Source organism: Anabrus simplex, chromosome 3, assembly GCF_040414725.1.
Source record: "Anabrus simplex isolate iqAnaSimp1 chromosome 3, ASM4041472v1, whole genome shotgun sequence".
NCBI classification, from domain to species: Eukaryota; Metazoa; Arthropoda; class Insecta; order Orthoptera; family Tettigoniidae; genus Anabrus; species Anabrus simplex.
In genome coordinates this window covers 129755255-129770143 of record NC_090267.1, presented here as the reverse complement: position 1 = coordinate 129770143, position 14889 = coordinate 129755255, and the positions used below count along the sequence as shown (strand labels likewise).

The window sequence follows — 14889 nt, the reverse complement described above, 5'->3', positions numbered from 1 at the left end:
GTAGCCAATCCCGAATTTCTTAAATTAATTTCTATCCAATCAGATGTATCTTCCCCCAACTTGAATCGATTGCGGGGTCCTATCCAATAAAAACATTGTGGGCGGGTGTTTTCATTCCCCTAACGCCTAGAAACTTCCGCGAGAGTATATAAACTGCTGATTTTAGGGTCTCCGGGCCACTTCTGTTCCATCTTTCAGTGTATTAAGTACATAGCAGGAGGCGGGAAGCGCCTCTTTCTTCTTCAGCCGTTCAACACCAGGTATTGGCCTATTAATAACTTCTTTTCTTGCTAGGTTGGCAGTTTAACACTCGCGGCGGGTTCGAAGCATTTCCATCATGTAACCTTTTCCTAAAATGTAATTACTCTTTTCATCTTTTTCTTGTAAAGCTACATATTGGGATAGAGAGTGCTACCCTCTCGAGCTCCCACTCACATTTGTTTTGAGGTGAACTTATTTTCTCAAACTATTCTTCGTTTATGTAATGTAAAGTGTTCTTCTCTAAGTCACCTCTGTAGTATGGGATTAGCCCTTGCGTTAGTGGTCCAGAGCCAGATTAGGTTTTAAAAACAAAGTGTATTAGGAGTGCAAGTTCGCCTCCTCTCAAATTGTTATTTTAGAGGTCATGTAATGAACCTTCTTTTCATGTAATAGACCTCCGTAGGTTGGGTATTTTACCCCTGTGAATACGTCCTTAGAAGGACAGCTTGAAGGTAGAGTTTGGTGTGGCCTTGTGATAGGCTTACAATTTTGAGAGCGGATCGCTCTTTGAAATTTGTTTCTGTATGCCTCGTGCAGGCTTTATGTGTAATGTTGGGAGCCAGTGCTCCTGGGCATGAATGGGGTTTTCTGCCCCTTGGCTAAAATTTTCTTTTTGGAGTAAGGCGGGGCTGATTGCCCAAGAGTTATGAAGTAAGGGCACTGAGCCCGAATCCAGTAATATTGTACCTACATTTTTGCTACTCTGTACCTGTTATGATTGTTATCTCTTGTTTTTGAAAAGAAAATATAACCTAGTTAAATTTTAAATTAATTTTACATTGCACGTTAAATTCGTAGCTTGAAACCCATTCACACCCGCACCTTCTTTCACCTCTACCTACCACGGATATCTCCGTAACAATAATAATAATAATAATAATAATAATAATAATAATAATAATAATAATAATAATAATGATAATAAATGGTCTCTGGAGAGACTTCATGCAGGCCTTTTGAGTTAATGCCTACAGGTGATGTGCGCATCTGTAAAGATGGGGCCGTATCTAGGATGATATCCAATAAGCCATTGCATCTCAACGTTGTAGGATTGGGTAGCTCGGCATTGGTGGTAGTACCTTAAGTTGATTCACAGCTAGCATTATACTGTTTCAATGGCTGCGATAGTCTCTCTATTAGGACATTTCTATGAATAACTGGACAAGACCTATTAATGTGTATAGACACTCCACGTACACAAATAAAAATTTGACCACAGTGTGGACATTGGCAGCCAGTTAATTGAGTGGCGTTGGGCAGAACTGAGCCTCTGGGCATTTGCTATCAGAATCGGTAGCAGTTTGTGACATTTAGTATATGTACTGTATGTACTGTAAAAATATTAATGAGATGCACTTTAATATTAGGTTCTGCAATGGAGCGAATGTACGAAGTATAACTTCGTTACTCGTCAGTGATTTTAACAGCTTATCACAGTGAGGGCAGGGGAATCGGTATTCCTTGGTTACTAATCTCTCTGAACTAGTTACTTAATTAAAAAACGGGATTGAAAGATCTTCTTCTGTAAAAATCATTCAAGTGGCAAATCAATGTAATTTTAGATTGAATGTCTTCAATTGGTTCAAGGCTTTGTGATAAATTAAACATTTTGCCAACCCTTGAGCATACATAAATAAATACAATACTTCCCATTCATGTTGAAGCGACAAAGAAGCCGGGAGTCTCCGCTTTGAACCTTCCACAATAACCTCCATTATGTTAACTTAGACTAACTAGGAATACAACCTAGTCGTACAGTGTATGAGAGCACAGTGGACTGTGCCGTAACTCTCCTGTGCCAATGCAATGTCCCCGCTGCCCTTGTAGCAGCTCGCTGCCAGTTTCCCAGTATATGCACATCACTGTAGACTGATAAACAATGAATATAGTAGAATTCAGGCCACAGAAGTGAGATTCATTGTAACTATGAATCATACTACTTGAAAGGATAAAATCAGGAACTAAGAAAATAGGAAGGTATCTGGCATTAAGGTCCCTGTTATCAGCTTAAGAAGCATATACTTCAGTGATATGGGCACGTTATCTGAATGAACAGTAAAAAGACCTGCCAGAAAATATTTTGACCTTACTTTCCAAGGAAAAAGACCAAGCAGAAGGCCAAGGAAACACTGGATAGAGAAAGTAAAATCAGATATAGAGGAGAGAGTTCTCAAATGGGAATGCAATGTATGAAGACAGGAGGAGACGGCGAGTGCTTGTACACTACACCCGGGAAACTGGAGTTGGAAAATGACGATGATGATGGTTTTCGAACAGGACTGGCAAACCCAGAGCCTTGATCTCAATCCTATGAAACACCTCTGGGATAAGTTAGAATGGGTACTTCGCACCAGACCCCATGAACTACATCACCGTCACTAAGCTTGCTCTACAGCACTGCAGGAAGAATGGTCTGCCATTAACCCAGAGATATTCTGACACCTGGTAGACAGTCTCCCCTGCTGATTGTGAGCAGTAATAAAGACGATACTAGGCAGTATATCTGAGGTACACTTAGAAGACTGTTTCAAGTAGTTTTCTGGATACTTTTGATCAGATAGTGTTTTAGGGGTTGATTTTTGTGGAATTATAGCCAATAACTTCAACAGATTTTCCAGCTCTTTGATAAACGTTAATTTAAACTTGAGAAACATTGTTTTTTTTTTCTTCTTGCAGTCTGTTTCGTTTATTAAACATTCACCATAAGCTCACCAGACAAAAAATTAGTCACCCCTGGAGAAATCATTACAAGCATCATTTAATGCTGTGTAACTCTGCGTCTGGACTTCATAACTGCCTAGATTCTATTAGAAAGTGAGTCCACAAGGTTTTGCAGGTATGTTGCATCTGGGTTAAGCCATTCACTGAGGATTTGATCGCACAATTCCACCAAATTGCGGGGATGCTGATGTCTGTGTTTTACCCGCTGTTCCAACATATCCCACAGATTTTCAATGGACTTCAAGTCAGGTGATTTTGCAGACCAATGAAGATGTAATAGGGTGGGGGATTGTTAATAAAACCAGTCACATGTGCATCCAGCTCGTTGAACTTTGCTGTTGTCATCTTGAAAAACCAAGGTGTCAGTAGAGTACTCATCACGCAGATGTTGACTGAAAAGCAACACCTGATCATCCAGAATGTGTAAATAAACATGCTGGTTCACTTAGTGGTCACCTCAGTGACAGACCAAGCAGAAGGCCAAGGAAACACTGGATAGAGAAAGTAAAATCAGATGTAGGGGAGAGAATTCTCAAATGGGAATGCAATGTATGAAGACAGGAGGAGACGGCAACTGCTTGTACACTACACCCGGGAGACCCACCTAGGTTTGAACCTGACCTTGCACACATCCAGGATGAAATGCTTCATTTAGCTTTCAGTGCACTCGATGACATGCATCATTGGAATACAGGTAAAAGCATGATTCATCAGACCACATTACGTTCCACCATTCAGCTACTGTCCACGTTAGATGATTTCTGGCCCATTGCAGATTTACAGCTTTACATGCCTGTATCAGCAATGGCCTCTTACTAGGCGACAGACTCCAAATATTCATTGCATGCAGTCCCCATCACAATGTTCTGTTGCTAAAAGGTTGGGATGGATCTCATTCACAGACTTCAGCAACTGCTGTCCCCGGTCCCTCTCAGTTAGGATTTTTTTCAGACCACAATTCTGATGAAGTGTTTCGTGGCCACATGTAGTACACCACTGCTTGTAGACACATTGAACAGTCCACTGCGAAACATCAACAAATCCAGCAACTTCACGCACCGTATGACCATGGGCACTGCCAAACACAGTTGCTCCTTTTTACCACTCTGTCACGTCGTTACATCTGCCCTTGTTGACGTATACTGTCCGCTTGAAATATCAATGTCCCACTCATCGCTGCTGCCTTATCCTGACGTAGAGACAGTGTGCGTGTGATTGAGCGCAGGACTCGTTTGTTGTGCCGTCTGTACATGCTTAGCGATCCATCTGTGTGTGCAAGCAAGGGCGACAAATTTTTTGTCCAGTGGGCTTATTTACCTCCTTATTTCATGAAGTAATTATTATATTGGCACAATACCTTGTTACACTGCAACTCTTGAAGCAGGTTAAAAAAGTACTAATTCCCTCAGCTAGACTACAGCTAAACTTTAAAATGTAGACTTCAGAGATTTGAGTTTCATACCATACTTTGCCAAGTGGTATCCATATTTTGAAACAAATTTTAGCACCTTACTTTTTGTATAAAATTTTACACGAAGTAATTATTTTGAGAATTAGAGTAGATTGCAATATTCACATTAAGAAATATAAACTTGTTCATAAATAGAGGGAAAGCTTTGTACCTGAATCTAAATTGTGTTTAATTGATAGAACCTCCTTAGAAATATTATTATTAATAATTCTAGTTAAGAGTCTGGAAAAATTCAGATAATTATGGCTTATAGGCACAAAATTGGAGCTAGGTGTGTGTATCAGAATTTTATTTCCATCCTGTATATTTCAGAATTGGAATTGGAATTTCAAAGTGGTATGTTCCGAGCTGTCAGTGGAGAGATGGTGTGGGAGGACATCAGTAGATGAATAAGTTTGGATGGTGTCTTTAAAAGTAGGAAAGATCATAATATGAAGATAAAGTTGGAATTCAAGAGGACAAATTGGGGCAAATATTCGTTTATAGGAAGGGGAGTGAGGGATTGGAATAACTTACCAAGGGAGACGTTCAGTAAATTTCCAGTTTCTTTGCAATCATTTAAGAAAAGGCTAGGAAAACAACAGATAGGGAATCTGCCATCTGGGCGACTGCCCTAAATGCAGATCAGTATTGATTGATTGATTGATTGAAGTACAATTCCTTTATATTCTCATTTTTTGATACAATGCCTAAAGTTCATTAATAACCTACTCTGTTAATCATGTGTGGATGATAAAGACATTTGAAGCATGAAAGTTCCCGATTTACTCTATCTATTGGATACACATTGATCTCTTTCCAAAAAATACCAAACTCTGCCTGTTTTACCCCTTTGCAGCATGTGAAAAACATGTGTTGTTTTTTAAAAAAACCTTTTTTTAGTCCTTGGAAAATACACTCAGCGGCAAACAAAGCAAAACGCTACATATTTCAGACAAAATTTAATGTTAGTCCATTTGAAACCTTGAATAAATTAAATGTTATGACATTATAACAATATGGCAGTCTATCTTAAGTTAATTGGTCCATTTGAGAAGTTTTAGTGCAATAATTTGTACACCGGGTGAGTTGGCCATGCGCGTAGAGGCGTGCGGCTGTGAGCTTGCATCCGGGAGATAGTAGGTTCGAATCCCACTATCGGCAGCCCTGAAAATGGTTTTCCGTGGTTTCCCATTTTCACACCAGGCGAATGCTGGGGCTGTACCTTAATTAAGGCCACGGCCGCTTCCTTCCAACTCCTAGGCCTTTCCTATCCCATCGTCGCCATAAGACCTATCTGTGTCGGTGCGACGTAAAGCCCCTAGCAAAAAAAAAAAAATGTACAAGTTACTGATCGTGACAATCACAAGACCAATACTGCCGTTTCCCGTCTTTTAAAAAGAATAAAACTTTTATTATAAAAAAAAAATTATTATTTAAAAGGAATAACTGCAAACAGCTGCTTTAAGCTTCATTGCTGTGAATTCTATTGCCGCTTAATTTTATGGACATTACAGCTTGTCTATAACAGTTAGTCCTGCTTCTAAATCAGGTCATAATGGCTCTTTCACATGAAAACACAGCAAGGGCCGTAGAATTAGTGGAGGATGGGTGCAGTATACACTATGCAGCAGACGCTATAGGAACGTCTTGTTCCAACGTGTACAGAACTGTTAAAAGATGCAGAGATGACAATATCTACACCAGGAGTCCCGGTTCTGGTTATACGAAAAGCACTACTGAGCGCGATGATCGCTTTCTCGCCATGCAAGTTCTTCATGATTGACACACAACAGCTGTGGGAGCCAGAAATTGCTTGCAGCAAATATGGGGCACGAACATCAGTGAAAGAACAGTAAGAAGAAGGTTGTATGAAGTGGATTTAAAGACCAAGAGGTCCACCACAGGACCTCTGCTTATACATGAGCACTGCGCCTCTCAGATGCAATTCGCCATCGCCCATCGAAATTGGACTGTGGAGCAGTGGAGCTCAGTGCTGTTCATGGATGAATCTTCATTCCATTTGAGGGCACCGGATGGGAGGAAGAGAGTATGGAGAATATTCAGGGAACTTTTTTTTTTTCCGCACAGACACAGATAGGTCTTATGGCGACGATGGGACAGGAAAGGCCTAGGAATGGGTAGGAAGCAGCCGTGACGTTAAGTAAGGTACAGCCCCAGCATTTGCCTGGTGTGAAAATGGGAAACCACGTCAAACCATCTTCAGGGCTGCCGACAGTGGGGCTCGAACCCACTATCTCCCAGATGCGAGCTCACAGCTGCACGGCCAACTCGTCCGGTTCGGGGAACATTATTCACCCTGTACTTTCTCTGCAAGGACACTGTTCAATGGAGGCTCTCTGATGGTCTGGACTGGGATAACCACTGATGTGCACACGGAGCTTGTGTTCGTCGAGAATGGAAGTCTGACAGCTCACCGATACATCCAGAAGTTTATTGGATCACCTGGTGCCTTTTGCACCTGTCATCGACAAGAACTTTATCCTGATGCATGACAATGCTCGCCCACACATCACCGTTTGTGTACGTGAGTACCTGGATGAAAGTCAGAATTGAGCGCATGGTGGTGTGCTCATAGTCCTGACCTAAACCCGATAGATCATGTCTGGAATATGCCTGGGAGACGTGCTGGGAGTCGTTTCCCTGACACACTGGCTCAACTTCAGGTTCCACTCCAGGCAGAATGGGAGCTCATACCACAAGATAACATTCGAGATTGCATCCTGAGCATACTTGATCGAATCACAGCTGTAACTGCGGCTAGAGGTGGTAATACCCATTACTGAGGCAATAGAAATGTGTTGAAAACATGTGGACAAATGGACTGCATACAAAACTTGCAGAGCTCCAGGCTTTGCCACTTCCAAATTCGTGTTGGCGGACTGTTATGATTGTCAAGGTGAACCATCTTTATCAATTATGATACATTTCCATTTTGTTGTAAAGTCATATTATTTGATTTTTACTGTGTTTCAAATGGACTGACATTACATTTTTTCAGAAATACGTAGTATTTAGTTCTTTTTGCCAGTGAATGTAGTACCATGTATTTACAGTTCTTTTATCATTAGATAATGGACTTATTCAGAGGTTTCTTTTAGATGAATATTTACTAGAGCAATAATTTTATGTTCTGTGGAACTGAGTAAATTAATTTGTGTATTCCTCTCCTCTATTTCTTGTTAACATCTTCAGTAGACTATGTAAATCACACTGTTACAGTGAGAGCATACGAACAAAGAACCAGCTGTGTGGTGTTCTTCCTATTGTCGAGTGGTTCACTTGTTGCCATGAATCAGCAGAGTTCAGTGGCAGTGATGCAACCGTACAAGAGTATTGTAAATTATTTTAATAAGTTTGTTGCTAACATTGGGAGAGGAGATTCTGGAACCTTCATTGTTCACAGGTTTTTGCCACCTCTTGTAACGAACCTTGTTACCAAGTGTGAACAATTCTGGTTTGCATTGAAACATTAGAAACATTATTTTCAAAAGAGTAGAAAACAGGTTGGAATGATGAACCCGAAGGCAGAGTGATACGTTTGAACTGTGAGCTAAGCTAGGCTACTCAAAGTATTGCCATAGACTTGCATGTTGACAGCAAGATGTTGTTAGTTAGCCCCCTCCATACAAGCCATGAAGGCCCTTGGAGTGGTGGAAGGTAAAGGTTTCCACTACCTTTAACCTCGGCACTTGGTGGGGTAGAGTGATTAGCTCTACGCCTGGCCTTTTTTGCCCCCAGGAATTAACCTGGTGCTCATTTTTGGTGTAGGCTGAGTTAACCTCAGGGCCATATGCACCTTCGGAAGTGGAAATCTCGTTTCTTAAATTTTTTGACTTCCTGATGGGGAATTGAACCTATGTCCTTCCAGGTGAACTGAGCACGCCTTTACCTCCTCGGCCAAGCAGCCGCTAGCAAGCTGTTGTAAAATTTAGAAATGGTAGTGGGAAACAGGGAGGGGAATAGAGTGATTCCAGTAATCTCAGTTTGCTCAACAAATTTTCTATTAACAAGAATAAAGGGCTATATCATTTTTTTTTCACACTAAACTTCTAATGTGCCTGTGCTGGCGAGACGTAATCTTCTGGTATAAATGAGAACAAATTTGTTACCATTGACCTGTCTCGGTCTTGTCCTTAGTTTTGACAGTATGAAAGTACCGAGGTTTAAACAATGTTAGTGATGTTCCTTAGCAGCCAGTCCTTGTTATGAATGATGTGAAGAAACTCGCTCATACGGTAGGTTGGTGTGTGAATTTCAGTGAGCTTGACAGACTGATATAGAACAGGTGCCAATCGCTGACTCGGTGAGGAAGCAATGAGAAACTACATTACTTCTCAATTCCCAGGTATGCCTCTTCATTGATGCCTAGGTATCTATGGCAGCTGATGGCAGAGCTGTTGAGGATTCAACCAGCCTTCAGACTGAGTACTCAACATACAACCTTCTAACATTATTAAGGATTATTTCTACTTGAGCCCCATCATAAAATATTAAAGCCGTTTCTTAACAGTGCTGATGGCTTGATATAATTTTGTCACTTCGTCAAAATCATTTAGTCCAGAACCAGCTTTCAGAAGATGGAACATAGTTTCCAGTCAAGTCCGTTACCATTAGTAGTTCATCTTCTTGCTGGGCTGAATGGCTCAGATGGTTGAGGCGCTGGCCTTCGGACCCTAACTTGGCAGATTCGATCCTGGGTCAGTCCGGTGGTATGAAGGTGCTCAAATATGTCAGCCTCATGTTGGTAATTTACTGGCATGTAAAAGAACTCCTGCGGGTCAAAATTCTGGCACCTTGGCGTCTCCAAAAACCGTAAAAATTTAGTTAGTGGGACATAAAGCATATAACATTATTATTAGTAGTTCACCTTCATCCTCCTTAATTACTTTGGCTTCCAATATTCTAATTGGATTTAGAAATTCCTTAGAAGTACTTTCTCGACATCATTTTAAGTTACCATCGTCAATGCATATGAATCATAAATAAACACACGTTGCACAGTAGTAAACTTGTACTGAGACATAATACACTGTGCGATTGAATGCACAAAACAAAACAGCACACAACTCTCAAACGCATCTTTCAACAGACACCTGCTAATTACCAAGCTTGCCTTACATTCAAGGCCAGGACAGATGTGCACACATTTTCTATGCATTGAACTTACTGTAGCAGACAAGCTGCTGTGTTGCTAATAGGAATAACATGGGGTGGCTGGTCCGCACTTATAATGCCACCATCGATCACATGAATCACACAAGATTCCATTTTTCACTAATCTTCGACATTTTCCGCACTTTTCGTCACATTTTACGGTTAATTTACTCGGAGGATAAAACACAACGTCGTCATTACCGGGCGCCATTTTGAAAAAAAAAACCAATGTAATTAAACTATGTGATTATTTTTACAGAAGAAATACAGGTGAGAGCATCTCAACTAAGAACATCATTGATACGAAGCTCTCGTATAATTGAAATTTCCTCCAGATATCAACCAGTAATGTTGGTAGAGTTCCTGTTGCACCACTAATAAATTGAAATTTTTTCTTGATACATGAGGACAAAGGTAGTAAGAAACCATAGTGTCTTTGCTTATCAATAGGTAGAATATCAGCTCTTTCTGTACTTCCTTCTGAAGCAAGGTAATGAACATCATGATAAATAACAACTAACACACAAAAAGCAGTTACTGTACACGACATGTACCTTTTAAAAACTGGTAGTGTATGTGGTACTGGCAGTTACAGCTTATATTCAGGTTGGCAGCAAATGCCATTTTTAGTACTTTTTCCGGGTTGAACTGTGTTAATGTTTTCTGTACATTCCATACAGTTTGCCGACGTTTCGAATACGTTGCAGTATTTCTTTGTCAAGGCGACTGAAATACCCCTACTCCATCTGAGGTAAACAATCTCCCAGACAGCAGTCACACTACAAGAGTGGTTCCTGACCTTGGCTTTATATATCCTACCCTCTCTGGCTGACGTAAGTGCCCTAGCTGTCTCATGAGAATTCTGGAACGTGTCACAGCCAGGTACTGCGACATACCCGCGCTGTTATGTAATTAGAGGTTCGTCCTGTGTGTTTAGGTTGAGGTCTGTATCTCTTAATCTATGTATGAGAGGCATCCAAGAATTGCTGATTAAGAGATGCAGACCTCATCATAAACACGCAGGACAAACCTCTAATTACATAACAGTGTCGGCAAGTCCCACTACCTGGCTGTGATAAATACGTTCCAGAATTCTCATGAGACAGCTAGGGCACTTACATCAGCCAGAGAGGGTAGGATATATAAGGCCAAGGTCAGGAACCACTCTTGTAGTGTGATTGCTGTCTGGGAGATTGATTGCCTCGGATCGAGTAGGGGTATTTCAGTTGCCTTGACAAAGAAATACTGCAACGTATTCGAAACGTCGGCAAACTGTATGGAATGTACAGAAAACATCAACACAGTTCAACCCGGAAAAAGTACTAAAAATGGCATTTGCTGCCAACCTGAATATAAGCTGTAACTGCCAGTACCACATACACTACCAGTTTTTAAAAGGTACATGTCGTGTACAGTAACTGCTTTTTGTGTGTTAGTTGTTATTTATCATGATGTTCATTACCTTGCTTCAGAAGGAAGTACAGAAAGAGCTGATATTCTACCTATTGATAAACAAAGACACTATGGTTTCTTACTACCTTTGTCCTTACGTATCAAGAAAAAATTTCAGTTTATTAGTGAGTGCAACAGGAACTCTACCAGCATTACTGGTTGATATCTGGAGGAAATTTCAATTATACGAGAGCTTCGTATCAATGATTGCCAAGGCAGTAATAAGAGAATTGGCCGTTCTCAGAAATGTATCTTATGGCAGTTTGTTTTTTTTAATAAAGAATTATATATACCAGGCTTCTCTCCCTTTACATTGCCCAAGTTCATCTCCTGCAACATACAGTATGCATTGCGTTGTGATATGGGTTGGAAGTAGTTTGTTACTTTCATTTCTCTGTGTCTGTCTTTTCCTTGGCTTTTACGACGTGAAAGTGGCTAAGGTACGAGTGATGCTACTACTGTAAAATCATTCCTTATGTGGCCAGTCCATGTGATGACTGGTGTGAAAGTGTTGTATGCATATCAGTGGGTTTGCAAGGCTGATATGTAACAGGATCTTCTGGTGAGAAAAGCAGCAGGAAATTACATCACTCCTCGTTTTCCTAGTGTGCCTCTTCAGTGATGCCTAGGCTATCTGTGATGGCTGACTGAGGGTTTGTTAAGGATCCAGTCAGCCTCAACAACTCCCTCTGCATTAGGGGTTACGTAAAATGGATTAGAAGGTTGTATTACATGAGATTCCATAATAAGTGGACACACATTTTACTGTACCAATATTTCTGTAATATCTTTTTTACTTTAAGGTGTTCCCCTCCCATCCTTCCACAGAAAGTTGCTATTTTAAGATTTTTCCTTCTCCAGGCATCCAAAAATGTATGCATTTAAGCTCTTGTTTAAGCCTGTTATGAAATTCTAAAATATCTTGTTCAGATTGATATTGTGGTTCACATAATTTGAATTATCTTTAAAAAAAAAATGAACTAATTTGTTCAGGCGCCTTGATCGAACTCACCTGCGTCGCCATGAGGAACATTCTAATTTTGAGATGCTGCGTCCAGGCTTTGCACGCATCAGTTTACCTTATTTCATGAGTGATTCGGAGGTGGCATTTGTTATGGAGGCACTGAAAATGGTTGCTACTGAGGCATGGAAACTTCTACCACAGTACATCTTGAATCCTGAGACTGGAGAGTGGCGCCATCACACTAACTCTGTAAGTAATATAGCATATATTTGTTGTTTTGATATAGAAATTAGATAGCTGACTTTACTTTTTTCAACACTATCTTGATTGAAAATTATGTTATGTTTTGTTAGTTGAAAAGAAATGTTGTGTTTTGTTAATTGAAACTTGTACAACCAAAAGCTGATCCCAACTGAAATTTTTTTAAATGAATTTAGGGGTGGTGAGTAGAAGCAGATAGTAGTTATTCCAGCTTGGAAAGAATGATAAAATAATAGGCTAAAAGGGTACATTTAGGGTTGGAATCAGTACTCATTGAGGAAGGGTCATCTTGATAGATCTTGTCTTGGTCTTGATGCGAGACGTCTGGACTTTCTTTTAATCGTACCTTCCCACATCAAGAATGAAGATCTTTTGAGATGATCCCCACAATGAGTTCAGATGCCTGCCTTCCAGATGCACATAGGAAGCACAAAACAAGCTTGTCAGGGGCTGAGAAGAATTGTATTTAGAAATACTGGAACTGAAGAAGGGAGTGTATACAAACATAATTCTGTTTCAAAATATAGTTCTCCTTTTGATATTTTGATATAACCAAGTTGGTGATTTTAGCCCCACCGAGAATTGAACCAGAGACACTCTGAACCGAAGGCCTCAATGCTGACCGTACAGACTAAGAGCCAGATAAATTTATTTGTGGTGTTCAAAAATGATTGACACTTCCTCAATAACTCTGGAGAAGAAGCAGTTTGAAATCTGTGCCCAGTGTATGCAGAAAAACATGCTACACTGCTGCCTATGGCCATTAGATGACATTTCTACAGCACACAGGTAGAATAGTGCTACATCATTCATGCTGGTATGCTGGTGCATTCCTGGACAATGCTCAGATGACATGGAAGCAGACAATCATGGGCATCGGTGGACTGTGTGGTTTCCAGAGGGAAGAGACAATTGCTTCACACATTTGCATGAGTTTAGCTGCTGTATGTAGATAAGCAGCACCAAATTGCAGAACCATGTTTCACTGGATAACAGAATTGACACACGAAGGACTGTGCTGAAAAAGGCAAAAGCAGTAGGCGTCCAACAACATTACGCAAATCACTTTTGATGCACTAGAGAATGCAATAGGTTTGTCATGCAGAACACTGCACATCATCCATCAGGACTTGAGGATGCAAAAAGTCTGTGCTCAGTGGATGCCCCATTCTCTCACCATTGCGTAGCATGGATCAAACAAAGGTCTTTGAGCGTCTGTTCACCATCGAGGAGTCATAGTTCTGGCATGAAACTCCAGAAAAGAAATGCCAGTCCATGGAGTGGAAACATGCTGTGAGCCCTCCTCCCAAGAAGTCATGGCTTGGAACTATTCATGCAGAAGCAAATGGCAACTCTGTTTTGGGATCAAGATGGAATCCTTCTCCTGGAATGGCTGCCCCTCAATATGACCATCAACAGTGATCAGTACCGTAAAACTTTGTCCACTTTCTCCTATATTTTTAAAATTAAAATGTGAAATATTCCCTCTAATTTTCTGAAAAATAAGTTCTGCCATGCTGATTCTTCATTTTTAACTATGAACATAATTCTAATTGTTTTTCAGTAATGAATTATGATTATTGAAAGAGTGGCCGAAGTTAACCCATGTTTTGGAGTAACTTCGGCCGCCATAAAAATAACTCAAGAAACAAACTTTTCTTCCTCATAGTGTTACTTCGGCCTCGGTGAATGTTTTTTAAAAACCTGCTCAATGCCCAGTATTAACAGTCACAAACAAATTAAAATGATTTGTGGTGAAACAGATGTATAGTGATCAGATTCACGTTTTCCCCAAAGAAGAAACTATTTTATTTGGCCTAAGGGTACAAGCATTGTATGATATTACAAATTACATCATGTTACCATGTATAAATATTTATAATGGTACAAAAGATAATAAATAAAGGGTACGAAAATCATAAAGCCCAATAGTATGGAGAGAAAAGGAGGTCGGAAAAGAAGCAATCTTGTAGACTGTCCTCATAATACACTGTCTTATAAATTAGAAAATATCTGGGCCGTCAGTCAAGTTCTTAAATGTGTATCATCCATGTCAACTGATATCCGTCTATTTATCATTGAAAATGGGAACAGTCTTTCCCCTCCGTGCTGGGATAATCTTCCCCATTTATTATTATTGTGCCTTTATTAATCTCTTCTAAAGCGTTCTTGAAGTAAACAGGATCACAATTACAATATCCACAGCCGCATAATGTTTTCCTGTATGTTCTTGGCATGGCCGAAGTTACCCTGGAAGAGGACAACTTTTATCACAAAACTATTGCCTGGAAAACCTATTTGAATAAAATGCATCAAATTGTGTTGATCAGTTACCAGACGTACTTACATTCTGACCCCATAAACCACTGGAATGAAGAATTGAATGCTGAGGCTAGAGAACAGTTTGTTTCCTGCTGTTACCAGACAGGACAATAGTCGGGGCTGCAAAAAAATCAACTGACTCAACAATGAGCCCGCCAATGATCTTTGGACTACCGAGTGTTGATAGAGCATTCTATTGTATGTGCATTTTAGTTGTTGCAAGTGGTTCATTAAGTTATCTGTGAACTTAGGAGGGAAAAAGTACAATGTGATCCAAGTC

The 14889-nt window shown here is 40.2% G+C and overlaps 1 protein-coding gene across 1 annotated transcript in view; it reads left to right on the top strand.

Moving 5' to 3' along the window:
* The window catches only part of LOC136866693 (uncharacterized), a 145150-nt gene that overhangs the window by 99089 nt on the left and 31172 nt on the right, over window positions 1–14889 (top strand). Inside the window, exon 10 of the mRNA XM_068226810.1 lies at window positions 12056–12275. Within this exon, the coding sequence (XP_068082911.1) occupies window positions 12056–12275 (220 nt within the window). The remainder of the gene's footprint in view (window positions 1–12055; window positions 12276–14889) is intronic.